A 27,623-nucleotide genomic window follows, 5' to 3' on the forward strand; every position below is an offset into this window, starting at 1 on the left:
TAGAGAGGTAATAGAGAGGGAATATAGAGATGGAATAGAGAGAGGGAATAGAGAGGGAATAGAGAGAGGGAATAGAGAGAGGGAATAGAGAGAGGGAATAGAGAGAGGGAATATAGAGAGGGAATAGAGAGAGGGAATAGAGAGAGGGAATAGAGAGGGAATAGAGAGAGGGAATATAGAGAGGGAATAGAGAGAGGGAATAGAGAGAGGGAATAGAGAGAGGGAATAGAGAGAGGGAATAGAGAGCGGGAATATAGAGAGGGAATAGAGAGAGGGAATATAGAGAGGGAATAGAGAGAGGGAATAGAGAGAGGGAATAGAGAGGGAATAGAGAGAGGGAATATAGAGAGGGAATAGAGAGAGGGAATAGAGAGAGGGAATAGAGAGAGGGAATAGAGAGAGGGAATAGAGAGAGGGAATATAGAGAGGGAATAGAGAGGGAATATAGAGAGGGAATATAGAGAGGGAATAGAGAGAGGGAATAGAGAGGGAATAGAGAGAGGGAATATAGAGAGGGAATAGAGAGAGGGAATAGAGAGAGGGAATAGAGAGAGGGAATATAGAGAGGGAATAGAGAGAGGGAATAGAGAGAGGGAATAGAGAGGGAATAGAGAGAGTGCTATAGCTGCTATAATGTAAGTTCATCAATGGTTAACAAATTAAATGTAACTATAAACGGCTATAAAGTGCACTGCGTCTTTCTTCAGTTAGTAATAAACGGTAATGGTTGTATTGCTGTGGTTTAAGAGGAATAAAACACCAGAGGACGTGCAGGAACTCAGTAATGCCGTGTAACTCAGTAACGCCGTGATGTTGGTGCTGTGGAATTCTGTCGCCGTGCTCGTGGAAAACGGGCTTGTTCTCATGTAAAATAAACAAAAGGATCAAATATTCTGTTCACGTGGCAATGACATTAATCTGTATCTCTGCTAGAACGTTAACGAGATAAGACTATGGCTCGGTTTCATAAAACGGACTTTATAGTCAGCGGAACGGTAAATCAGGGGAAAAGCCCGCGGTCAGAGAACACTGTGACGTTTATAGCAGAGCAGTTGCTATTAAACTGATCGTTACCTTCCATGGCAAAAATATTAAGCGCTCCATCGAGTTAACGGTGTAACGCATGAACACACGTTATAGAGGCTAATTTTTTTGCGCTATAAAAACACACGGGTTTCTCAGCACCCGCTCGTTTCTCACGCGCTGCTGAAGGCTCTCTGTGATCTTCTTGATCGATGAACGTGAAGCGGTGTTTGAAAACGAGGAGATGACTTAGCTGCGGTGAGCGGCGCAGCAGGCCGAGGGGAACAATCCTGCAGGCAGACCATCACTGAGCTCCGTGTTAATGGGCCTGCTGTGTTAAATGTGGCTTAATATGAAGAGGAAAGAACGCGTGCTTGGAGAACCGCCGTGGTTTTACAGGATGGACCACAATAACGTTAACGAGAATGAGAACGCCTGGAAACTCCAGAACGTGTAGAGCTCACATTCTTCTCTCGGTTATTTCAGTGTTTATTTCAGCGTTAATAATGTGCACCAGCGTAATACCGACAATCTTTTACTCAAGGAGCTTTTTTTAAAGAATTTTTTTTAAAAATCAAACAGCAAGACAAAAACTCCTTCTTACATCATCTTGTGTTCTTCCAACAAAGTACAACATAAAGTCTACATTGTGCTCAGTGTACAATATTAAATAAAGTGCCATTTATTTACAGAGTCATTGTGGGTTTTTTACTCTTGTTGTTATCAAACATTCCTTCAGAAACAAAAGTGCTACTTGGAGAATGAGTGGAATTATTATTATTATTATTATTATTATTATTATTATTGTTGTTGTTGTATAATTGTAATTATTGTCATTACACACAGATTCAAGGTCAAAATTTAAGTTTGAATGTTTTTCAAATCCAACATTAAAGTCACTTTATGTAAATTTTTTCTTGTTTTTGTTTATCGTACACTTAGGTTTTTAAAGTATGCAAGTCATTTATTTGTATTATTTTTTATTTGTTGATTATTATGATTGAAGTGCAGATGTTGCAACTTTAAACACTAAAGGAAGTCAAATGAAATAGGAATGCATGTAGGAATATACATACACGTGCACTACTACTACTAATACTATTACTATTACTACTACTACTACTACTAATATTAATAATAATAATAATAATAATAATAATAATAATAATAATGATTCATAATGCGAATAGCACATAAATAAAATAAATAAATAATTAAAATTTAAATTAAAAGTGCGCGCGCGGGGTAGGAAATCGCAGGCCGGACCCAGCGCTGTGTTCCGCAGCCGCACGCACGTTGTTATGCAAATCCCACGTGACGTCATGGCACGATCAAAGCCTGGGGCCCACACGCGCGCACGTGTCTCCATATAGGCTATATATATAAGTACGCGCGCGGTGTCGGGCGATGCTCAGAACAAGCATTCCGCGCAGCGCGAGCGAGGACGCACGAGACATAGAGAGAGAGAGAGAGAGAGAGAGAGAGAGAGAGAGAGAGAGAGAGAGACTGCACCAGCTCGCTCGCGCTGTTCCGCTTCAGGATTTGTTGAATAAAGTACACAATGGTGTTTGGTGTTCCGTCTCGCGGACGTGTTGCTCGGTGGAAGACCGGATTAACGCGCGCGCACTAGCCCAGTTTGAATCTGTGAGTGGATTATAAAGGAAAACTTCTTTTCCTTTTTTTTTTTTTTTTTTTTTTTTTGTCTCTCTCCAACTCCTGGAATTTGCCCACTGACCGGATTTAAGCGTTGTCTCGCGCGCCGTCTCTGCTCCAGCCGCTCGCGGTAAGGTGAGAATAAAAACTGAAGTGTGCATGGCTGTGTCCGAAATCCACACACCGCCTTATTACACACTACACAGTGTCTTATTACTGCTTATTACTGCACTCTATGCACATGTACATCAGCAATAAAGACGGTGTTCCATAGAGGCTGAGTGTTCAGACTAAAAGGGGAGCGCGTGGAAGTGAATTGTGCATGGCTGTGTCCCAAACCACATACTACCTTATTAAACACTACACACCGTCTTGTTACTGCCTATCATCTGCTTATTACTAGAAAAATCTCTCTCTCTCTCTCTCTCTCTCTCTCTCTCTCTCTCTCTCTATATATATATATATATATATATATATATATATATATATATATATATATATATATATATATACACATAAACACTGTTTTATTTGAGTGTTAAAGCTGAAAGCTGAGTGGTAAAGCTGAACTCTGCACGGCTGCGTCCCAAAACCACAATCTTCCCTACAGAATTGCACACTGCCCAATTTATCTATGACCTTGCTATATATTTACATCACTATTTTTACTCGGTGGTTCGGTGCGTAAAAGGTGAGGATGAAAGTGAACGCCGCACGGCTTCGTCCCAAACCACATCCTGCCACAGGCTACTAAATAGTAATTTATAGGGCATTACAATTAAAACTATTACCCCTATAACTATTTATACTCTTTAGTGCACAAGTTTGTGGTTTGGGGTGTAAAAACAGCTAAAGACTGAAAAGTGAACTGTGTGTGGCTGCATTTAATAGCTATTTAGTATTTAATAGCTATTTAGATGCTTTATAGTTTTTTTGTTTTTTTTTGCATAATACTCATAATATTTGGTGTGGGAGCATGTGGTTCGGGACACAGCCGGTGCTTCTGACGTTAATAAGAGCTCATTTATTAAACCTGCTTCGTCCCAAACCACACAATAAGACTACAGAAGATGGTAGGAACATGAGTATGAGTAACTTGTGAAGCTGTTTATTATAAATGTATTATAACATACGCCACCTTGGCTGCATTTGGTAAGACCGTTAAAAAAAAAAAAAAAAGGTTGTTTTAGCTGTATTTATTTTTTTCTAAATAAATCAGGTATGAGAATTGAGTAGAATAGAATATCGTTATTGACATCAGATACAGTACGTATAATGAAAAAAAGTCCTGAAGTAACACAAAAATAGAAATAAAAATATACTACAAATATGTATGTATATATATACATACATACATATTTGTAGTATATTTTTATTATATATATATATATATATATATATATATATATATATATATATATATATAAATTTAAATAAAATTTATTTATATATAAATAAATATTATGGACGTGCGTTAATATAATATAATATAATACGGGACAAAACTGTTATTTTATCAGATTTCCCTCTAAACATGATGAGAATTTATATGTAATTACAGCTACGGCTTCTCCTTTTGTTCTATTTAGACACGTGTGCTGAAAATGGAAAAGAATATATATCTAAATATATTTTTAAAAATTCTTAAGCTCCCTGTTGTGTCTTGTATAACTCTATAATACTTTTATCCTCCCTACATAGTGTACTAGTAAGTGTGTAGTGAAAATTTGTAATTAAGTTAGCAGTTTTGTGCGGTCTAGTGGTGCTGGATGAATGGTGCATGGACCCCTGAGCGATATTCACTATCCCTACAAGCAGTGATTTAGAGACTGTAAATACTGTAAATACTGCACTGATTAAAGTGACATTTGTGCCTGTGTTTTGGATTATTACGCTTCAGTAATAGTACGTCTGGATCCGGTTTATAAATCCGTACCTAAATCTGTGCGTCAGTGTTTAATGAGCTCCTTTATTGCGCGTATTTAAAGCAGGTTAGAGGAATGAGCCGTGATGCAGAAACGAGCTCCTCACATCCCCAGAGCCATTCCACACAGCCGGCTGCTGATACTCTCCAGAGTACAGAGTGTGTAAGGAGTGTGTAAGGAGTGTGTAAGGAGTGTGTGTAAGGTCCAGATTACCGCTCAGTGATTCGAATTAAAGCACATCAGTCACTCTGCTTTATTCAACGCTGACTTATTCACTAACCACAATTCGAAAAAAAAAGAAACGAAAAGCAAAGAAACAATGATAGAACTATAAAATCAAACAATACAGAATGCAGCTTTTATACAGTATTGTGAATTGTAACGTTTCAATTTCAATATGGATTTAAATATTTAAATGTGGAATTGGTTTGAGTTACGTGATTCTCATTTCTTTGATACTTTCTGGACAATATTTCCATATTTAAATTTCCCCTCAGCATTTTCTTTTGTAGCTCAACTTTAAGCTCAACTCTTTACCTCTTTACTTATTTACCTCTTTACCCCTTTAATACCTTACCTCTTTACCCCTTTACCTCATTACCCCTTTAATACTTTACCTCTTTACCCCTTTACCCCTTTAATCCTTTACCCCTTTACCTCTTTACCTCATTACCCCTTTACCTCATTACCCCTTTAATACTTTACCTCATTACCCCTTTAATACTTTACCTCTTTACCCCTTTACCCCTTTAATCCTTTACCCCTTTACCTCTTTACCTCATTACCCCTTTACCTCATTACCCCTTTAATACTTTACCTCTTTACCCCTTTAATACTTTACCTCTTTACCCCTTTACCCCTTTAATCCTTTACCCCTTTACCTCTTTACCTCATTACCCCTTTACCTCATTACCCCTTTAATACTTTACCTCTTTACCCCTTTAATACTTTACCTCTTTACCCCTTTACCCCTTTAATCCTTTACCCCTTTACCTTTTTACCCCTTTAATCCTTTACCTCTTTACCCCTTTACCTCTTGACCCCTTTAATCCTTTACTTCTTTACCACTTTAATACTTTACCCCTTTACCTTTTTACCCCTTTAATCCTTTACCTCTTTACCCCTTTACCTCTTGACCCCTTTAATCCTTTACTTCTTTACCACTTTAATCCTTTAGCCCTTTACCTCTTTACCCCTTTACCCTTTTACCTCTTTAATCCTTTACCTCTTTACCCCTTTACCCCTTTACCTAGGAGTTTGAGAACTCAGTCAGAGGTGATATCTCTCATGTATCAGTTCATTCCAGGCTGTTAATGGGTTATGCGCTGCATCACGATGATCAGTGGGAGGAGTTTAGTTATGGTGGATGCTTCAGAATATTTCCTGATGTGGGGATGTGATTTATTTGTGGTGTCCCTCCTGGAGACGAGATAAATAAACACGGTGGACCGAGATAGCTTTTTAAGATAACAGTGCAGTGTAAACTCTGCCCGTATGACATTGACATATAAAAGATAGTATTACGTTCTCAGAATTCGAACATCTGAACATTTCTCTTTTCCGCTCTTCCAGCAGGAGCGACAGAGGGAGGAAAAAGAGAACGAGAAAGAGAGAAGCTGTCCGTGTCATGGCCTCTGGCCTGTGATCGTCGCCGCGAGCTTCCTGCCCCGAGACGCACCGAACTGATCAGGATGAAGAGCGAGTTTGTGTCGTTTCCGCTGTGCGCCGTCACGCTGCTCACGCTGGCTCTGTCGCAGCACTGCGCCGCCATCCGATGGCTGTGAGTGTCTCCCATTTCCTCTCTAACAGACCGTAATCACACAGTCCTGTCGTGTTCTAATCAGGAGGAGGGCACCTACGTAGGCAGCATCTTTTGGGTAGTGAGCGTGATGCTGACACGAGCTTGGATGTGTCCCATATCCCATAATTCTGTTCACCGCATGACAACGGCAGACAAACTGCAAATAACGGGCACTCTCAGAATTAGAAGTACTCAACCTTGTTGCCGTTGCGAAACCAACACGGGTGCATCTTTGGTACCTTTAGTATCGTATCTTTACCTGCGAAGGTGCACGTGCTACCTTTAATTATCTCTTAGAGTAAAGCTTTACAGCTGCATCAGTGCTCCTTAAATTATTTCACATATAAAAGGTACAAAACATGCCCCCGTGACTGCGCCACAGCAGCAACAAAGAGAAGTACCCTTTGGTACCTTTATTAGGACAGCGTAGCAGCACTGAAGCCACTGTGAACTGATACGATTCGTCTTAAAAGTTCACCTTCTACACGCACGTTGAATTTAAAAAGAAAAAGCATGAAGTAAACACTGAAAATGGAAAACAGCATCTTGTTCCTTTCTGTGTGTAATAAGTAACGGACTAAACCAAACGCGCCGTAAAACGCTGGGGAGAACTGAATCATAAACATGCCCCAAAACATGGAAAAACAGACAATAACTAACGCTAATGCAAATACCGAGCGATACCAGAGGTGTAAACCGCCCACTTTATAGTTCTTAGAGCAATTACTGAAAAACAATACTGTGATAATATAAAAGTAGTCAATTTCTTATTAGATTCATGCGAACGTTTATTTATGATTTATTATTAATGTTTCAGAGAAGGCGAAGTCGGATGTGGATTTTTTTGTGGGGAAAAAAGCGTCGCAAGTTGATGAGATTTAACTTTGTGCAAATAAAGTGGAACCCATTTGATCACCTTGATGACTTACAATGAGTGATAATGGTTTATAATGGTTAATAATGATTTACAATGATTAATAATGGTTTATAATAATGAATAATGGTTTATAAAAGCAAAACGATGTGAAAATCTGTAAAGCAGAATGTAAAGGGGAATGTTTGTGTCATGACGGGCGTCGGCCTGATAAAGTACTGAGCACAATACAAACCACATGCTGCCATAAACACCTGTGAGTGTAACCGTGTGTGTGTGTGTGTGTGTGTGTGTGTGTGTGTGTGTGGGTGGGTGGGTGGGAGAATGGAGGAGGGGGTGTCTGTGGGTCACAGCTTATCATGGGGGCAGAAAGCAGCGGCCCCTCGCTCCTAATCCGAAACAGGCAAAAGGTGCACATGGAACAGACTGGTTCTCACGAACACTGCTGTGTGTGTGTGTGTGTGTGTGTGTGTGTGTGTGTGTGTGTGTGTGTGTGTGTCAGACACATGGGGTATAAAACAAAAGCAACCATAGATAATATCATTTATACCAGTCTTGAGGGCAGTGAGACGCTGTGTGTGTCTTTGTGCTGCTCGTTAACCTCCTGATCATCTTTGTATAAAAATGTAAAGTTTTTTTTCCTATGTCGTGAGGTGATTTAGCAAACACAGCCATAACTGTTTTCTAAACATTCCAGCTGTTCTACCGTCATATTTTTAACCAGCGAGAACAGTAACAGTCCTGTCGAGGGTTAAAGCTTTGGAAGAGATTCACATGTCGATGAATTGAAACCTCTGGCATCGTCTAGCGACCGTTCCGCCAGATCCGCTGGGAAAAAGCCCTTCTTTCCACTGGCAATCAGTATCCCGATCCTCTTCCTGCCAGATCTGCCTGCTAATAACCACGCCAAAAAATTCCCGTTATTATCCCGTGCGCCGGTGACGCCACGTCCTCCTCCTCCTCCTTCCTGCACTTTATCACATCTCTCATGCGTGACCCGGAGACGTACGAGAGGCAGCTCGGGCTCCGTGTCACAATCGTGTCGGTCGTGAATCACATCTGGACGACGTTAACGTGACGAGATGCACGAAAACAAGTCAGCGGCGTGGCGTTTCAGGTCCGTTTAAAACATTCACGAGAAACTAATGATCCACGTAGCTCTGCTTGAACCCGCTACAGAGCCAGGTTCATTAACGATGACATGATTACAGCTGTGAAAATCCGTATAACAGATTTAACGCCTGAAAGGGCAAAGCTCGATCCTGATTGGTTAACAAGTAGTCAGCAATTAATAACCAATGAATGGACAACAATTATGCGTTTTTAATCTTTTAAAATCTTTAAATCACGTGGTGGTGGCTACAAGAGATATAATTACCGTAATAAAATAATAAACATTTCAAATAAAGCTTGACTAAATAAATAAAGATTGATCAAAGGACTACAGTTATGCATTTTTAATTAAAATATATGTATATATTTAAATGACATGACGGTTGTTAAAGCATTAAAATGAAAATATAACGATTACAATAAAATATAAAAAAAAATTAAACTGATTAGTATTATTAAAGAGAGTTTTTAATCCTCTTTATTAAATTTATTCACTGCAAATGACATTTGAGTTAATACTAAATAATTCTTGTTTATATTCAAAGCCGTTCATCTCTCGTTTGTCTTCTCTTGCATATTTCAGTGTATGTCCCGTTTAATTATTAGGGTTTTTATTTATTTAATTATTAAGGTATTTTTTAGTTTAACGTTATTTTATTATGTATGTACATTAATTTATCAGTTTACTGCGTAACATAAAGCTCATATTTGGTCTGGGTTTTTATCCTTGTGTGTGGTGATGTTAATGTTAATGGTGATGCTGATGGTGATATTAATGGTGAGGTTAGTGTTAAAGGTGCTGTTACTGGTGATGTTAATGGTGATGTGGATGTTAATGGTGATGGTGATGTTAATGGTGATGTTAATGGTGATGTTAGGGTTAAAGGTGCTGTTACTGGTGATGTTAATGGTGATGTGGATGTTAATGGTGATGGTGATGTTAATGGTGATGGTGATGGTGATGTTAATGGTGATGTTAGGGTTAAAGGTGCTGTTAATGGTGATGTTAATGGTGATGGTGATGTTAATGTTGATGGTGATGTTAATGGTGATAGTATTAATGGTGATGGTGATGTGGATGTTAATCGTGATAGTGTTAATGGTGATGTTAATGGTGATGTGGATGTTAATGGTGATGGTGATGTTAATGGTGATAGTATTAATGAAGATGGTGATGTGGATGTTAATCGTGATAGTGTTAATGGTGATGTTAATGTCGATGGTGATGTTAATGGTGATGTTAATCCTGATGATAATGGTGATGGTAATGGTAATGTTAATGGTGATGTTAATGGTGATGTTAATGGTGTTAATGGTGATGATAATGGTGATAGTTATGTTAATTTGATAGTGTTAGTGGTGATGTTAATGTCAGTGGTGATGTTAATGGTGATGTTAATGTAATGGTGATGTTAATGGTGATGTTAATGTAATGGTGATGGTAATGGTGATGGTAATGTTAATGTCGATGGTGATGTTAATGTAATGGTGATGTTAATATCGATGGTGATGTTAATGTAATGGTGATGTTAATGTTGATAGTGTTAATGGTGATGTTAATGTCGATGGTGATGTTAATGTAATGGTGATGTTAATGTTGATAGTGTTAATGGTGATGTTAATGTCGATGGTGATGTTAATGTAATGGTGATGTTAATGTTGATAGTGTTAATGGTGATGTTAATGTAATGGTGATGTTAATGTCGATGGTGATGGTAATGGTGATGGTGATGTTAATATCGATGGTGATGTTAATGTAATGGTGATGTTAATATCGATGGTGATGTTAATGTAATGGTGATGTTAATGTTGATAGTGTTAATGGTGATGTTAATGTCGATGGTGATGTTAATGTAATGGTGATGTTAATGTTGATAGTGTTAATGGTGATGTTAATGTAATGGTGATGTTAATGTCGATGGTGATGGTAATGTTAATGGTAATGGTGATGTTAATGGTGATGTTAATGTTGATGGTGATGTTAATGTAATGGTGATGGTAATGGTGATGTTAATGTTGATAGTGGTAATGGTGATGTTAATGTTGATGGTAATGTTAATGTCGATGGTGATGTTAATGGTGATGGTAATGGTGATGTTAATGGTGATGTTAATGTAATGGTGATGGTAATGGTGATGTTAATGTTGATAGTGTTAATGGTGATGTTGATGGTGATGGTAATGGTGATGTTAATGTTGATGGTGATGGTAATGGTGATGTTAATGTTGATGGTGATGGTAATGGTGATGTTAATGGCAGTCTTAATGTCGATGGTGATGTTAATGGTGATGGTAATGGTGATGTTAATGGTGATGTTAATGGTAATGGTGACGTTAATGTCGATGGTGATGTTAATATTGATGTTAATGGTGATGGTAATGGCGATGTTAATGGTAATGGTGACGTTAATGGTGATGTTAATGTTGATGATGTTAATGGTGATGTTAATGGTGATGGTAATGTTAATGTTGATGTTAATGGTGATGTTAATGGTGATGTTAATGTTGATGGTGATGGTAATGGTGATGTTAATGGTGATGGTAATGTTGATGTTGATGGTGATGTTAATGTTAATGGTGAGGGTAATGGTGATGTTAATGGTGATGGTAATGTTAATGATGATGTTAATGTTAATGATGATGTTAATGGTGATGTTAATGGTGATGTTGATGGTAATGATGATGTTAATGGTGATGTTAATGGTGATGTTGATGTTAATGGTGATGTTGATGGTAATGATGATGTTAATGGTGATGTCAATGGGGATGTTAATGTTAATGGTGATGTTGATGGTAATGATGATGTTAATGGTGATGTTAATGGTGATGTTAATGGTGATGTTGATGTTAATGGTGATGTTGATGTTAATGGTGATGATGGTAATGATGATGTTAATGGTGATGTTAATGGTGATGTTGATGTTAATGGTGATGATGGTAATGATGATGTTAATGGTGATGTTAATGGTTATGTTAATGGTGATGTTAATGTTAATGTTGATGGTAATGGTGATGTTAATGTTGATGGTGATGTTAATGTTAATGTTGATGGTGATGTTGATGTTAATGGTGATGTTAATGGTGATGTTAATGGTGATGTTAATGTTGATGTTAATGTTGATGTTAATGTTAAAGTTGATGTTAATGGTGATGTTAATGTTAAAGTTGATGTTAATGTTGATGGTAATGGTGATGTTAATGTTGATGGTGATGTTAATGTTAATGTTGATGGTGATGTTAATGTTAATGTTGATGGTGATGTTGATGTTAATGGTGATGTTAATGGTGATGTTAAAGTTGATGTTAATGGTGATGTTAATGTTAAAGTTGATGTTAATGGTGATGTTAATGTCAATGATGATGTTTCAGGGCTATATCCCAGACAGCGGAGCACATTAATAAGACGCAGCAGTGTAAGACGCTCCCCGGCCTGGTGTCGTCGCAGGCTCAGCTCTGCCGCACTAACCTGGAGCTCATGCAGATCATCGTCCAAGCCGCACGTGAGGTCAAAAAGACGTGCCAGAAAACGTTCGCTGACATGCGCTGGAACTGTTCCTCCATCGACGCTCCCAAATACCTCCCAGACCTGGAGAGAGGTCAGAGTTACAGATTTAACCATAAACTCTTTAATATATTCCTGATTTTATTTGCATTTTATATTTGACGATCAAAACAAACAATGCTGATGGAAACCGGAGCGAAAACAAGAGCTTCGGCTTCACGATCATTATTACATTAAAATCACTGCAGTAATGTGTGTGTGAGTACAGTGACTCTTTATTCTCTCTCTTCATTCCCTCTCTTCATTCCCTCTCTACACTCCCTCTCTTCATTCCCTCTCTTCATTCCCTCTCTACACTCCCTCTCTTCATTCCCTCTCTACACTCCCTCTCTTCATTCCCTCTCTTCATTCCCTCTCTTCATTCTCTCTCGTTATTCCCTCTCTTCATTCCCTCTCTACACTCCCTCTCTTCATTCCCTCTCTTCATTCCCTCTCTTCATTCCCTCTCTTCATTCCCTCTCTTCATTCTCTCTCGTTATTCCCTCTCTTCATTCCCTCTCTACACTCCCTCTCTTCATTCCCTCTCTTCATTCCCTCTCTTCATTCCCTCTCTTCATTCCCTCTCTTCATTCTCTCTCGTTATTCCCTCTCTTCATTCCCTCTCTACACTCCCTCTCTTCATTCCCTCTCTACACTCCCTCTCTTCATTCCCTCTCTTCATTCCCTCTCTTCATTCTCTCTCGTTATTCCCTCTCTTCATTCCCTCTCTTCATTCCCTCTCTTCATTCTCTCTCGTTATTCCCTCTCTTCATTCCCTCTCTTCATTCCCTCTCTTCATTCCCTCTCTACACTCCCTCTCTTCATTCCCTCTCTTCATTCCCTCTCTACACTCCCTCTCTTCATTCCCTCTCTTCATTCCCTCTCTTCATTCCCTCTCTTCACTCCCTCTCTACACTCCCTCTCTTCATTCCCTCTCTTCATTCCCTCTCTTCATTCCCTCTCTTTATTCCCTCTCTTCATTCCCTCTCTTCATTCCCTCTCTACACTCCCTCTCTTTATTCCCTCCCTTCATTCCCTCTCTTCATTCCCTCTCTTCATTCCCTCTCTTCATTCCCTCTCTACACTCCCTCTCTTTATTCCCTCTCTTCATTCCCTCTCTTCATTCCCTCTCTTCATTCTCTCTCTTCATTCCCTCTCTTCATTCCCTCTCTTCATTCCCTCTCTTCATTCTCTCTCTTTATTCCCTCTCTACACTCCCTCTCTTCATTCCCTCTCTCTTTATTCCCTCTCTTCATTCCCTCCCTTCATTCCCTCTCTACACTCCCTCTCTTTATTCCCTCTCTTCATTCCCTCTCTTCATTCCCTCTCTACACTCCCTCTCTTTATTCCCTCTCTTCATTCCCTCTCTTCATTCCCTCTCTTCATTCCCTCTCTTCATTCTCTCTCTTTATTCCCTCTCTTCATTCCCTCTCTTCATTCCCTCTCTTCATTCCCTCTCTCTTTATTCCTTCTCTTCATTCCCTCTCTTCATTCTCTCTTTATTCTCTCTCTTCATTCTCTCTTTATTCTCTCTCTTCATTCTCTCTTTATTCTCTCTTTATTCTCTCTCTTCAAGTTAATAAGACAAATAAAACGCAGCTTGTCATGTTACTGAGAAACCGCAAAGAAGCGTAAAGTCCTTTGTCCTGAAGACGAAAAAAAAAGTAACCTACAGCTTCACCTCTGACTGTTACGAAGCGCTGACACTGGAGACTCCTTCCTTAAATGTTACATTTAACAGAAACCTTCACCATATCAAAGATTACACGTTTTTTAATGTTTCTGTGGGGCGTCCGCAATACACGTCGCTGTGAATGAGCGGTTACTATAGAAACGATAAGGTATTCGAACGAGCGCATTAATATTAATATAAAGCTGTGGTGTGCAGATGCGCTACTGTCAGAGATGCCGTTATAGAAAACTAATCAACACCTGATGACCAATCACAAGCCAGAACTCAGCAGTGCTGAATTTGATGTTTATTTGTTTATTTTACAGTTTATGAGGGACGTTCTAATGGTCAAAATTATTGAGGATAAAGTTATTATGAGGACGGTCGCTGAGTCAGTGCTGGTTTAGTGCTGGTTTAGTGAAGGTTCAGCACTGGATTACTGAAGGTTTAGGACTGGTTTAGCGCTGCTTTAGTGAAGGTTTAGCGCTGGTTTAGTGAAGGTTTAGCACTGGATTACTGAAGGTTCAGCACTGGATTAGTGAAGGTTCAGCACTGGTTTAGCACTGGTTTAGTGCTGGTTTAGTGAAGGTAGGTTTAGCACTGGTTTAGTGAAGGTTAAGCACTGGTTTAGCACTGGTTTAGTGAAGGTTAAGCACTGGTTTAGCACTGGTTTAGTGAAGGTTTAGCACTGGTTTAGTGAAGGTTTAGCACTGGATTAGTGAAGGTTTAGGACTGTTTAGCGCTGGTTTAGTGAAGGTTTAGCGCTGGTTTAGTGAAGGCTTAGCACTGGTTTAGCGCTGGTTTAGTGAAGGTTTAGCACTGGATTAGTGAAGGTTTAGGACTGGTTTAGCACTGGTTTAGCGCTGGTTTAGTGAAGGTTTAGCGCTGGTTTAGTGAAGGTTTAGTGAAGGTTCAGCACTGGATTAGTGAAGGTTCAGCACTGGTTTAGCGCTGGTTTAGTGAAGGTTCAGCACTGGATTAGTGAAGGTTTAGCACTGGATTAGTGAAGGTTTAGGACTGGTTTAGCACTGGTTTAGCGCTGGTTTAGTGAAGGTTTAGCGCTGGTTTAGTGAAGGTTTAGTGAAGGTTCAGCACTGGATTAGTGAAGGTTCAGCACTGGTTTAGCACTGGTTTAGCGCTGGTTTAGTGAAGGTTCAGCACTGGATTAGTGAAGGTTTAGTGAAGGTTTAGCACTGGTTTAGCGCTGGTTTAGTGAAGGTTTAGCACTGGTTTAGTGAAGGTTTAGCACTGGATTAGTGAAGGTTTAGGACTGTTTAGCGCTGGTTTAGTGAAGGCTTAGCACTGGTTTAGCGCTGGTTTAGTGAAGGTTTAGCACTGGATTAGTGAAGGTTCAGCACTGGATTAGTGAAGGTTTAGGACTGGTTTAGCACTGGTTTAGCGCTGGTTTAGTGCTGGTTTAGTGAAGGTTCAGCACTGGATTAGTGAAGGTTTAGTGAAGGTTTAGCACTGGTTTAGTGCTGGTTTAGTGAAGGTTTAGTGAAGGTTTAGCACTGGATTAGTGAAGGTTCAGCACTGGTTTAGCACTGGTTTAGCGCTGGTTTAGTGAAGGTTTAGTGAAGGTTCAGCACTGGATTAGTGAAGGTTCAGCACTGGTTTAGCACTGGTTTAGTGCTGGTTTAGTGAAGGTAGGTTTAGCACTGGTTTAGTGAAGGTTAAGCACTGGTTTAGCACTGGTTTAGTGAAGGCTTAGCACTGGTTTAGTGAAGGTTTAGCGCTGGTTTAACCCTCTTTTACTCAGCGTGAGGATTCCTCTCAGCCTTCACTACACGATTAAACGCTTCTCATCTTTTTCCACAAAGGAAAGAGTTAAAAGCTGTGAGCTCCGTCTGATGAAGCCGTCTTTCCGTGAAGCGTCCTTGTTTCTCATGATGTTGAACAATAGCTTCCTTTCTGCTCAGCCGCTCTGCTCTAATGTGGCTCAGATCCCACGCCGACTCGTTTCATGCCCACTTCCCACAATGGATTTTTTTCTAGTTTGTTTGTTTCAGGTCTGTATCAGGTTGTGTATGTATCCGTCATGTCCTGCCCTACACTAACGACCAAACTTTAGCACAAAGACGCTTACGTGAGTGAACACCTGTACTACATTAGAACAGTACTGTGATATTTAAGCCTCGTATTGGGATCGTGGACGCTGGAGGATATCTACGTGCCTTGTTTACGAGTTTGTTTACATTTATGGGTTTTATTTCTTTTGCACTGTTTTATCTTATTGGAATTAAGGTTATCTGTGAATGCTTTTCGTTTACTGCTACTGTAACACCTCAGGATCAGTAATGTTTCTATCTAACTATCTATCTATCGATCAAAACTTCACACACTGAACATGTCCAACAATCTGCTAATTAGTGAAACACTTTCTGCGCTGTGAGATTTAACACCAGTGTCAGATACAATTCAGAGTCTTGTGTTCAAAACGTGGAAGTTCACCTGTGAACGCTGCTTTGTGTCTCTTTCAGGAACGAGGGAGTCTGCGTTTGTGTACGCTCTCTCCGCCGCCGCTATCAGCCACACCATTGCTCGAGCATGCACCAGCGGAGATTTGAAGCTGTGTACGTGCGGCCCGATCCCAGGTGACGCTCTCGAGCCCGGGCACAGGTGGGGCGGCTGTGCCGACAACCTCCACTACGGCCTCGTCATGGGATCAAAGTTCTCAGACGCTCCCATGAAGATGAAGAAGAAAACCGGGTTACACCCAAACAAACTAATGCACCTGCACAACAGCGAAGTGGGTCGACAGGTAACAACACCTGACCTGTATCACCAAACCTCACCCGCAACACCAAACCTGTATCACCAAACCTCACCCGCAACACCAAACCTGTATCACCAAACGTCACCCGCAACACAAAACCTCACCCGCTACACCAAACCTGTATCACCAAACCTCACCCGCAACACAAAACCTCACCCGCAACACCAAACCTGTATCAACAAACCTCACCCGCTACACCAAACCTGTATCACCAAACCTCACCCGCAACACCAAACCTCACCCGCTACACCAAACCTGTATCAACAAACCTCACCCGCTACACCAAACCTGTATCACCAAACCTCACCCGCAACACCAAACCTGTATCAACAAACCTCACCCGCTACACCAAACCTGTATCACCAAACCTCACCCGCATCACCAAACCTGTATCACCAAACCTCACCCGCATCACCAAACCTGTATCACCAAACCTCACCCGCATCACCAAACCTGTATCACCAAACCTCACCCGCATCACCAAACCTGTATCACCAAACCTCACCCGCATCACCAAACCTGTATCACCAAACCTCACCCGCATCACCAAACCTGTATCACCAAACCTCACCCGCATCACCAAACCTGTATCACCAAACCTCACCCGCAACACCAAACCTGTATCACCAAACCTCACCCGCATCACCAAACCTGTATCACCAAACCTCACCCGCATCACCAAACCTGTATCACCAAACCTCACCCGCAACACCAAACCTCACCGGCTACACCAAACCTCACCCGCAACACCAAACCTGTATCACCAAACCTCACCCGCATCACCAAACCTGTATCACCAAACCTCACCCGCATCACCAAACCTGTATCACCAAACCTCACCCGCAACACCAAACCTGTATCACCAAACCTCACCCGCAACACCAAACCTCACCCGCTACACAAAACCTCACCCGCAACACCAAACCTGTAACACCAAACCTCCCCCGCTACACCAAACCTCACCCGCTACACCAAACCTCCCCCTCTACACCAAACCTCACCCGCATCACCAAACCTCACCCGCTACACCAAACCTGTATCACCAAACCTCACCCGCTACACCAAACCTCACCCGCTACACCAAACCTGTATCACCAAACCTCACCCGCTACACCAAACCTCACCCGCTACACCAAACCTCACCCGCTACACCAAACCTGTATCACCAAACCTCACCCGATACACCAAACCTCACCCGCTACACCAAACCTCACCCGGTACACCAAACCTCACCCGCAACACCAAACCTGTATCACCAAACCTCCCCCGCTACACCAAACCTCACCCACTACTCCAAACCTCACCCGCTACACAAAACCTCACTCGGTACACCACACCTCACCCACAACACCAAACCTGTATCACTGAACCTCACCTGCATCACCAAACCTCACCCGCAACACCACACCTGTATCAACAAACCTCACCCGCATCACCAAACCTCACCCGCAACACCAAACCTGTATCAACAAACCTCACCCACAACACCAAACCTGTATCACCAAACCTCACCCGCATCACCAAACCTCACCCACAACACCAAACCTCACCCGCAACACCAAACCTGTATCAACAAACCTCACCCGCATCACCAAACCTCACCCGCAACACCAAACCTGTATCAACAAACCTCACCCGCATCACCAAACCTCACCCACAACACCAAACCTCACCCGCAACACCAAACCTCACCCACTACACCAAACCTCACCCGCAACACCAAACCTGTATCAACAAACCTCACCCACAAAACCAAACCTCACCCACTACACCAAACCTCACCCACTACAGCAAACCTTACCCGCTACACAAACCTGTATCAACAAACCTCACCCACTACAGCAAACCTCACCCACAACACCAAACCTCACCCACTACACCAAACCTCACCCGCAACACCAAACCTCACCCACAACACCAAACCTCACCCACTACACCAAACCTCACCCGCAACACCAAACCTCACCCACAACACCAAACCTCACCCGCAACACCAAACCTCACCCACTACACCAAACCTCACCCGCAACACCAAACCTCACCCACAACACCAAACCTCACCCACTACACCAAACCTCACCCACTACACCAAACCTCACCCGCAACACCAAACCTCACCCACAACACCAAACCTCACCCGCAACACCAAACCTCACCCACAACACCAAACCTCACCCACTACACCAAACCTCACCCGCAACACCAAACCTCACCCACAACACCAAACCTCACCCACAACACCAAACCTCACCCACAACACAAAACCTCACCCGCAACACCAAACCTCATATTTCAGTTCCTTTCTTTTCATCGTTTCTTTTAGTGACCCTTCTCCGTGTCTCCCCTCAGGCCTTAAAGGATGCGCTGGTGATGAAATGCAAGTGTCACGGCGTCTCAGGCTCCTGCTCCATCCGCACCTGTTGGCGAGGGCTACAGGATCTGAAGGAAATCGCTCAGGACCTGAAGACGAAGTACCTGTCAGCCACTAGAGTGAAGCACCAGCCTACAGGGACGCGCAAGCAGCTCGTCCCCAAAGACATCGACGTGCGACCGGTGCGAGAGAACGAGCTGGTGTACCTGCAGAGCTCGCCCGACTTCTGCGCCAAGAACGACAAGATGGGATCCATCGGCACTCAGGACAGGTGAGACGCCTTGAGGAATCCACTGCAAAGCGGTAGCTCTAGGGTTTGTTTTATTCTGAGATAAAGAGGATACAATCCTTAAAGAGACTCGGTTTGGCACTGGGTTTGTTTTTAACTTTTCGGCTACGTGTGTGTGAGCGTATGCACGTGTGTGTGTGTGTGTGTGCAGTAATTTGAGTATGAAAAATAATTCCTTTGTTCTGGAACTTTTCTTCACTCAAAGGGTTTCCTTTTAGTCATGGAGGAAATTATTCCCGTAACCTGGATTTCCAGCTGTCAGATTTCACATATTAGAATTAGCGTTCGGTGTGCATGTGCCTCTGACACGGCTGCAGTGACTGTGGCCTCTCAGTGTGTTATCTCAGAGTGTGTGTGTGTGTGAGTAATGCGGCTATTCGGGGAGCCAAAAGCTTTCTGCTGATATCGGCCCTCGGAGGAAACGGCTGGCTGAGATTAAGGCGACTAACACACAGCGCACGCTGCCAAATTCTCCCCGGAGCCGTTTCAGAGGCCTGCAAATCAGATGCAGACGAGGTACATTAATTAATTCTTTCATACATGAGTCCCGAAACCTTCCTGTTCGGTTCACCACTCGGTCCCGCAGAGACATGTTCATCTCACGTCGTTGCCCTGAACATCGTCTCGCTGGAGTAACTTTTTCGAAAATAAAACCGAGCCGGGCCCGTAAAGATCCATGGAGGAAAAATACATGTTTTTAGTGTCGTTCCACTCTCTCCCTTTTGGCACAGTAAAATGAAACGAGATGAACGTAATGAGGATTCTGTAGCGGGACCTGTGGAGGTCGAAAGTTCTCCACTGCACATCTGAGCCACAAAAACACAGCACAGTGCTGCCGATGCAGATCCATGGAGTATCCAAGGAAGTGTGGAGCTTCCTTTAAAAGATGTTAGAACGCTCCTTGGAAGAGTTGCTTGAGTTGTTGTTGCCATGGGAACTAAATGGCCCCGCCTTCAAGCCCTGTGTATCTCTGAATCGACCCGACTGCAGGAAGGGAACTGAACGTGCAGTGTGTTTTGGGGTTTTTGTAGATTTGAGCTGTTAACCAAAGGACAGAGCTGTAGAGCTGCAGCAATGCCATGAGATGAACAAAAAGAGAAAATAAACTAAATGCTGGATACCACACACAAAATCTGTGTTCTCCATGTTCCTCCATGTTCTCCGTGTCCCTCCGTGCTCTCCATGTTTCTCCATGTTCCTTTGTGTTCTCCGTGTCCCTCCACATTCCTCCATGTTTCTCCATGTTCCTCTGTGTCTCTCCATGTTCCTTCATAGTCTTCCATGATCTCCATGTTCCCCATGTTCCTTTGTGTTCTCCATGTCCCTCCATGTTCTCCGTGTCCCTCCATGTTCTCCAGTGTCTCTCCATGTTCCTTCATAGTCTTCCATGATCTCCATGTTCCCCATGTTCCTTTGTGTTCTCCGTGTCCCTCCATGTTCCTCCATGTCTCTCCATGTTTCTCCATAGTCCTCCATGTTCCCCATGTTCCTTTGTGTTCTCCATGTCCCTCCATGTTCTCCGTATCCCTCCATGTTCTCCAGTGTCTCTCCATGTTCCTTCATAGTCCTCCATGATCTCCATGTTCCTTTGTGTTCTCCGTGTCCCTCCATGTTCCTCCATGTCTCTCCATGTTTCTCCATAGTCCTCCATGTTCCCCATGTTCCTCTGTGTCACTCCATGTTCCTCCATATTCTCCATGTTCCTCTGTGTTCTCTGTGTCCCTCCATGTTCCTCCATCGTTCTGCATGTTCCTCCATGTTTTCTATGTTCCTCCATGTTCTCTATGTCCCTCCATGTTCCCCATGTTCTTTGTGCTCTGGTAATTTTTTGGTCATTTTTCTTCTACACGCACTTGGTAAAGCTTTGTTGAACCTTTTTCCATCACTGCATCTCTGACCAACAAATGAAAGAGTTTTACGGGGAAGTTTTTCACTGTACACACATCTCAGGAAACCCTTTTCTCTTGTGTTAGTTTTGCTTTGTTTAATTATGCGCAGTGTGAAACCAGACCAGAGACAAAAAGCGAATCAAAAGAATCGGTTTCACTCTGATTCAGACTCAGTTATCCACTGATAAGTTCTCTCTCCTCACGTATATTTAGTCGTGCGCTCTCGGTCACGCGGCGGTTCTGCCTTTCGTAATCGTTAGCGATGTGGACGTTGCGGCGTGCGCCTGTGCGGCTGTGAGGGTGGTCTCAGGAGAACCGAGACATTCGAAACCCATTAAGCCCCTGATTACACCCTGAAACGCACTCCGCTCCGTCTCCTCCATCCTCCGTCCTCTAATTTCTTTCCTCTCTGTGCCCCGTTTCTGTGTCTCGTTGCTCAAAAACAGCTCGCGGAGCTTCTTATCTCGAGGACTTTGGATAAACTTAGCTCCGGTATTGCTTTAGCGCTGGAGATTGAGTGACGAGCTGAAGTGCGCACTTATCTCGTCTCTTCCTGACTAGCGAACGCGATCACTCGTTCGTGTCCCGTCTTTAGCACAAGGACAGTGTTTAAAGTTAAGCCTTAAAAACATCCCGAGGCTTAGTGATGATCGGTATCTGTGAAAAAAATGTAAATAAAAACAGGCGAAGAGGAAGAGCGGTGATTTTAACAAGAACTGCATTTTAATTACAGCTAGCATGCATGGGAGTTGCTTACAGAGTGCCTAGCTAATACACTAATTAGCAGCTTGTGTTTCAGATTAGCACCCTGCATAAACAAACACACACACTGATAAAAGCATGAAAGAAAGAACAGGATGCTAAACACTTGTGCTATTATATTACAGATAACGTAGCTGGCGCTAGGTTTATTTAGGCCTTACTGCTTGTAGCCATTTCACTGTGTTGAAGCTAACAAACTAGCATTGTACAAACACTAAAAGAGATTTTTTACGACCACCCTAAATATGGCTAGCTACAACAGCTTTTAGCTTAATACTTAGCTTGTTTTTTGTGTTTAATGTTTTTTAGTGATAGAAGCTAACTTCACAGCAATTTTCCAAGATGCTAATTGCTTTTATTTATTTTTTTTAAAAGAAGAAGAAGAAGAAAAAAGAATATTTGATCTGTTTATAGTTACTTTCAATGTTGTGGAACATCCACAAAACAAGCTAATTCCCGTTCTCACTTACACACAACAATGCTAAACACGTTTGTATGTGTTTATATGACAAAGTAGCTAGCATTATTTATGCTTTGCTGCTCGTAGCAATTTCTAACAAGTACAAAAAGCTAACAAGTACATGTACTCAAAATAAAAAATAATAATAAAATAACCACCTTAAAAATTTAATTTTTTTTTTTTAAGTTTAGTGTATGTTAATATATTCTGGCTTCTGTTCCAGTCAGGACAGTAACTGGCCACGTGACAGAGCTTTTAGATTCAGTAATAGCTGTCCCAGTTTTAAATAACAACATTCCTCACCTCCCTCACGCTCGCTCTCTCTCTCTCTCTCTCTCTCTCTCTCTCTTTCTCCATCTCTCTTTCAGCACGCAGGCCATTAACGGCGCACAATTACAAAACAATGCACTCGCGGCGAGGGGCTCGCGAGAGTGATTTATGACATCGCTATTCCCTGCTCACTTTAGCTGCCTCTGGCGTTAGCGTAAACCAAAAGGCCGAGTGTAGAATGCAGTCCCGCTGGACTCGTTCCCCTGGACACTGAATCAAATGTCTCTGAAAGTTTGTGGAGGTTCAGTGTCCAGGATTTAATTTTACAACAATCTGGAGTTTTAAACACTGACAAGGAGGAGGAGGTGGAGCGCTAGCGCTATCAACAACAGCTCATGTTCATTCTCTGGACATGAATTTTACCCAAAATCTACGGTAAAATACAGATATTTTAAAGATAGCTGATTATTAGCTCACTAGATAACAATTAGAATCATTTAATTCGTCTTTCATGTGGCTGGACACCCTTCAGTAAATTAGCATGCTAGGTAGTTAGCTCTGTTCTAGGTAGTGATCTAGTCACCTGACAACACAGTTATTTTTCTTTCTCGTTTTATTTATTTATTTACTTTTTAAAAATATATAATAAAGTTGACCTTTCTAATGTTGCTAGCTTACCGTATATTAGCTAGCTGACTACCTAATATGGTTAGCTAATGAGTGACAGAACTAGCACCTGCTAACGGCTAGCTGATATTAAATAGCTTAGCTTTTCATTCTCACCATGAAAATGTTGCCTTGATTACACATGCTGCTAGGTGCATATACTAACTCTTTTAATATTATTATATTATTATTTTTATATGCTATTTAGTGTAGTAGCATGGATTTTTGGGATGAGGTGCGGGGAGGGGCGGAGGTACGGGATTTCACACTTTCTGACTTGAGACAAAAATACAATAAAATTGATATTTTCTGACTAGGAAAATACTAACGTGTATCATTCCCAGATCCGTTTGTGCCGACCTATCTGCAGGAATTACGAGTCAGGATCATTCCGAAGCGCTCCATTTCTATGACCATATATGGAAGTGAGAACCTGTACCATAAACATTCCATATACCCGAGGAAATCAGCTCTTAAAATAGGAATTGTGGTATATATATATATATATATATATATATATATATATATATATATATATATATATATATACACACACACACACATACACTTCATCTTATAATGAACTCCAGCTTGCAAATTTCACCGGTTTATTAAAGATTACGAAGATAGCTACATGCTAATGCTAACGGACGTTAGATTTTCCTGAGCTCTTCTCCTTCACAACACAGTAAAAGGCAATGTTCTAAACTACTGTGCGACGTCGCGGCTAACCGCGGTAACCTGAGCTGTCGTATAATTTTCGTCTGCTCTTTAGCGCAGCGATGTGTAATTTGGGCTGCGGCCCGGGCGCTCTGATGGCGATGATGTCATCGTGTTGCTCCTCTTATGAGCGGTAGATGATGGAAATACTGAACGTTCTGCCAAGCGTTTCAGAATCTGGCTAAACGTCCGGACAGAAACTTGGACCGAAGACGATGTTTTCGAGTCTGCGTGTCTCAGCAGTTTGTTGCGGTGATATCTAACGACTCTTCTTGTTTTGTTTGTTTGTTTGTTTCGTTCCTGCTCCTTATCACAGGCAGTGCAACAAGACGTCGAGCGGGAGCGACAGCTGCGATCTGATGTGCTGCGGACGAGGCTACAACCCGTACACAGAGAAAGTGGTGGAGCGCTGCCACTGCAAGTACCACTGGTGCTGCTACGTCACCTGTAAGAAGTGTGAGAGGACTGTGGAGAGATACGTGTGTAAATGAGTCTCTCACACACACACATACACACACGCTGACGATCCGAGCTGGAATTCTACCGCATATACATCTATAACACTTATACATTTCTGCATTTGGGAGCTCTGATTATCCGTCTTTAACCAAAAGCACTAAGCTACAAAGAAAGCTGGCGTTTCTCCTAACGCTTTTTTTGTTTTTATATATATATATATATATATATATATATATATATATATATATATATATATATATATATATGTATGTATATATATATTTTTTTTTTCCCCCAATGATTTTTTTTTACATTTTTGATTTCGGTATGAACTTTGACCAACCCAGAGACTGGACTAATCTGCATTTTCCAAAAAAAAAATAAAATAAAAAAATCACGACTGGCCGTCCTTTTTTTTTTTTTTTTTTTTTTTTTTTTAAGGCATATCATATCTGGAGTTTTATTCTAATACGTGAAATACTTTTTTTGTATTAATATCATAAAAAGCAATGCAGTGACTGGACTATTATGCAACCAGCTGTCCTAAAGGGAACAGTGTCATCCTTTTCTTTTTGTTAAAGCATCTCTTATATAAAGATATCAAAAGTTTATTTTCTTATATGATATTCTAAAGAAAAAGTTTTATTTTGGGTTTCAGGAATAAATATTGGAGAAAAACAACAACAACAACAACAACAAAAACAGCCCCGAGTTCAGAGAATTTTTCACTTTCCAAACATTTATTTCAATTTTTTAAAACCGGCCATCCTTAAAGAGAACTCTGTAATTATTTTAATACACAGCTTATATTTGATATTTTTTTCTTGTATGATACAGAGAAACATCTTATTTTATTTGTATTTTTTTTGGAAATCAGAAAGCGATCAGACTTTTTCGCTTTTTTCTTTTTTTTCCAATGACCGACTGTCTAAAGAGAACTTTACTCAGTTTTTTAAAGCACATCTTATATCTGGATATTAAAAGTTTATTTTCTTATACAATACTTAAGGAGAAATATTCTTTGGTATAATTGCTGGGGGGAAAAAATAAAACAACAACCCAGAGACTGTTTGGACTGTTTTACATTTTCCTCACGGCCAGCTGTTATGAGAAGAACTTGTCATCTTTTTTTTTTTTTTTTTTTTTTTTTTTAAATCTTGTAAAATCATATCTTATATCTGGATCTAGAGAGTTTATTTTCCTGTACGATCCTCGGCATCGCTCGTATTGGTGTCTTCTCGCTCGTCTGGATCTCTCTTCTGGAAATGGACACGCTTCGAGTGGATTCCAGTTTCGATTTCTGGGAAATTAGCACGCTTTGGGGCACGGTGCTTTGTTTTTTATTTGATTTTTTGTAAGAATGCTAGTGTTTAATGGACGAATAAGAAAGACGTGAACTTGTGAAATGGCTTCTGTGTCTCGGCCCAGGATAGTCCCCGAATATGATTTTAATGGGAGAAAGTATCCACATTTATATATTTATCCTCGGCAGGATGGTCAGACTGTATGTGTTTTATTCCTAGATTTTAATCCAGAAAAAACTACACCAGCACCACATCATGAACCACTTATCTGTGGATGTACATACTGTCCTTTTTGTATGCTGAATTCAAAAAAAAAAAAAAAAAAAAAGAAATATTTATAGAGTAATTAAAGATTCTTTACCAGAATTTTACCTAGTTCTGCTTTTTTCTTTTATTTTCAGAGTGTTGTTGTAGCTCAGGAATGATTGAGGACATTGTGGTGGGTCGCAGGTTTTAAATGGTCAGCATTACTGTAATCAATTTAAGTTGCCTCTCTTGAACAAATACAATTCATCACAATTTGGCCTGATGCTTGTATAAATCAGCTGAAGCTTGCTACGAGGCCAAGGAGCGGCCGCTTACGATGCGAACAACCCTGGGAAAGTGTTTAGAAATACAGTGGGAATAAGTACAGCGGGTGTTTCAGAGAAGCAGCTTTCCCTAGGTTACTGTTGTTAGATGCCTGTATGTTCAGTATGTTCAGTATGTTCAGTATGTTTGTAGATCCTTTCATGGACTCTTACACGATTAGACATAACGATCCAAGGTTCTTTGTTTTGGTCCTCTGTGGACACCCTCAGTACACTCTAAGGGGGAACAATGGGCCAAGCGAAAATGGCTGGGAGATTTAGTCGATTTAAATTTAACAACGAATAAAAAGTTAACAGACACGTTACCTGGCAACATCCGTAAATGAATACACAATCATTTCCTTTAGATATCAGGGTTGGATTTTTTTTATCTGGGGGTGTTTTAGGGTTAAACCAGACTGTTAACGTGAACAAATCAAATAATCTGCAACATGTTTGTGTCAAAAAGAAATTTGCCGTGTTCCCTAACAACCCCCCCCACCCCACCCCCCCCACCCCCCCACCCCCCTGCTCAATAAATCGTATTAAAATCTCTTCACTTGTTTTTCAATGCGATATGGTTTGCATCGATTCAGCTCTGCTGCATGAAATAAAACAGAGCTTCACTATTCCTTCTTTACTCACGCTGACCAATCAGCATGGAGAAGTTCTACCACATGATCTCACAAACACACACACACACACGCACAGTTGAAGCTCAGTGAGTCTTAAGAAGAAAAAATGAGAGAAACAATGTCGTAAACTCTGAGTGAATTTTAAGTGGGAAAGACCTTGTTTTTTCATCCAAAAACACATTTTTAACATTACACACCAAACGTCAAATCACTGATCAAACAAAGACCGGAATGAACGCGAGCGAGTCGTGTTTATACATACCGTCTCGCAACATCGATCATTTAAGCAGCCGTTAATATTGCTGCTTTCATTTTAGCTTTGAGGTGACACACTGCACTCTTACACACTGCACCCTAATAAGATTAAAGCTTTACGCTACATGTAATGCGTTTGGTGTTGCTCAGGATTTCAGCCACACGAGGCAAACACATGTCAAAACCTGTTGGAGCGAAAACTCTGCCAGGAAACACACGCACAACATGTGAAATGGCGCCCAGGGAGCCCCGTTAACCCCAGTGCAATTATGATTACATTAGCAATTTGGAAGGTTTTATGGCTTTCGGTTTGTTTACAGCTGTCGGTTACACTCCAGAGAAACAAGCTAGCATGATTAGCATTGGTTTTGTTTCCGAAGGGATTTTAAAAGATCAAAAGTCTACCACGGTACAACATACACTACGGGTTGTAAAGCCTGTTCAGGAGAGTTTCGCCTCGAGCCAAGGACAACGCTGGTGTTTTTAAAACACCGCAGCAGAAAAATCGTTTGTAAGGACGGGGCAGATGGGAAGGAAGCAACATCGCAGATCAAACACGTCAAACTAAAAATAACTCCACAGAGAAGCTGCGAGGAA

The 27,623-nt window shown here is 41.3% G+C and overlaps 1 protein-coding gene across 5 annotated transcripts; it reads left to right on the plus strand.

Annotated features, from left to right (window-relative positions):
• The first annotated feature begins 2,401 nt into the window (after window positions 1-2,401).
• wnt11 (wingless-type MMTV integration site family, member 11) lies at window positions 2,402-25,933 on the plus strand. 5 transcript variants are annotated; one of them, XM_017490059.3, is made up of 6 exons: window positions 2,402-2,811; window positions 6,177-6,381; window positions 11,758-11,984; window positions 16,082-16,362; window positions 18,727-19,019; window positions 24,121-25,933. In XM_017490059.3, exons 2-6 carry the CDS (start codon window positions 6,293-6,295, stop codon window positions 24,293-24,295), a joined length of 1,065 nt encoding a protein of 354 aa, XP_017345548.1. In that variant the 5' UTR covers window positions 2,402-2,811; window positions 6,177-6,292; the 3' UTR covers window positions 24,296-25,933. The 5 variants fall into 5 exon arrangements, with proteins under 5 accessions (XP_017345548.1, XP_017345549.1, XP_047016799.1 ...); XM_017490060.3 differs by having other exon boundaries at window positions 2,402-2,806; XM_047160843.2 differs by having other exon boundaries at window positions 2,402-2,667.
• The last annotated feature ends 1,690 nt before the right edge of the window (window positions 25,934-27,623 follow it).

This window comes from Ictalurus punctatus, chromosome 16, assembly GCF_001660625.3.
Source record: "Ictalurus punctatus breed USDA103 chromosome 16, Coco_2.0, whole genome shotgun sequence".
NCBI classification, from domain to species: Eukaryota; Metazoa; Chordata; class Actinopteri; order Siluriformes; family Ictaluridae; genus Ictalurus; species Ictalurus punctatus.

What these genes read in the sequence shown, in the direction of transcription:
- wnt11 (XM_017490059.3), top strand. Translation starts at nt 6,293, where the DNA reads ATGAAGAGCGAGTTTGTGTCGTTTCCGCTGTGCGCCGTCACGCTGCTC. An exon ending in TGCGCCGCCATCCGATGGCT is followed by an intron (nt 6,382 to 11,757) that starts GTGAGTGTCTCC and finishes ATGATGTTTCAG; the next exon opens with GGCTATATCCCAGACAGCGG. An exon ending in ACAGCGAAGTGGGTCGACAG is followed by an intron (nt 16,363 to 18,726) that starts GTAACAACACCT and finishes GTCTCCCCTCAG; the next exon opens with GCCTTAAAGGATGCGCTGGT.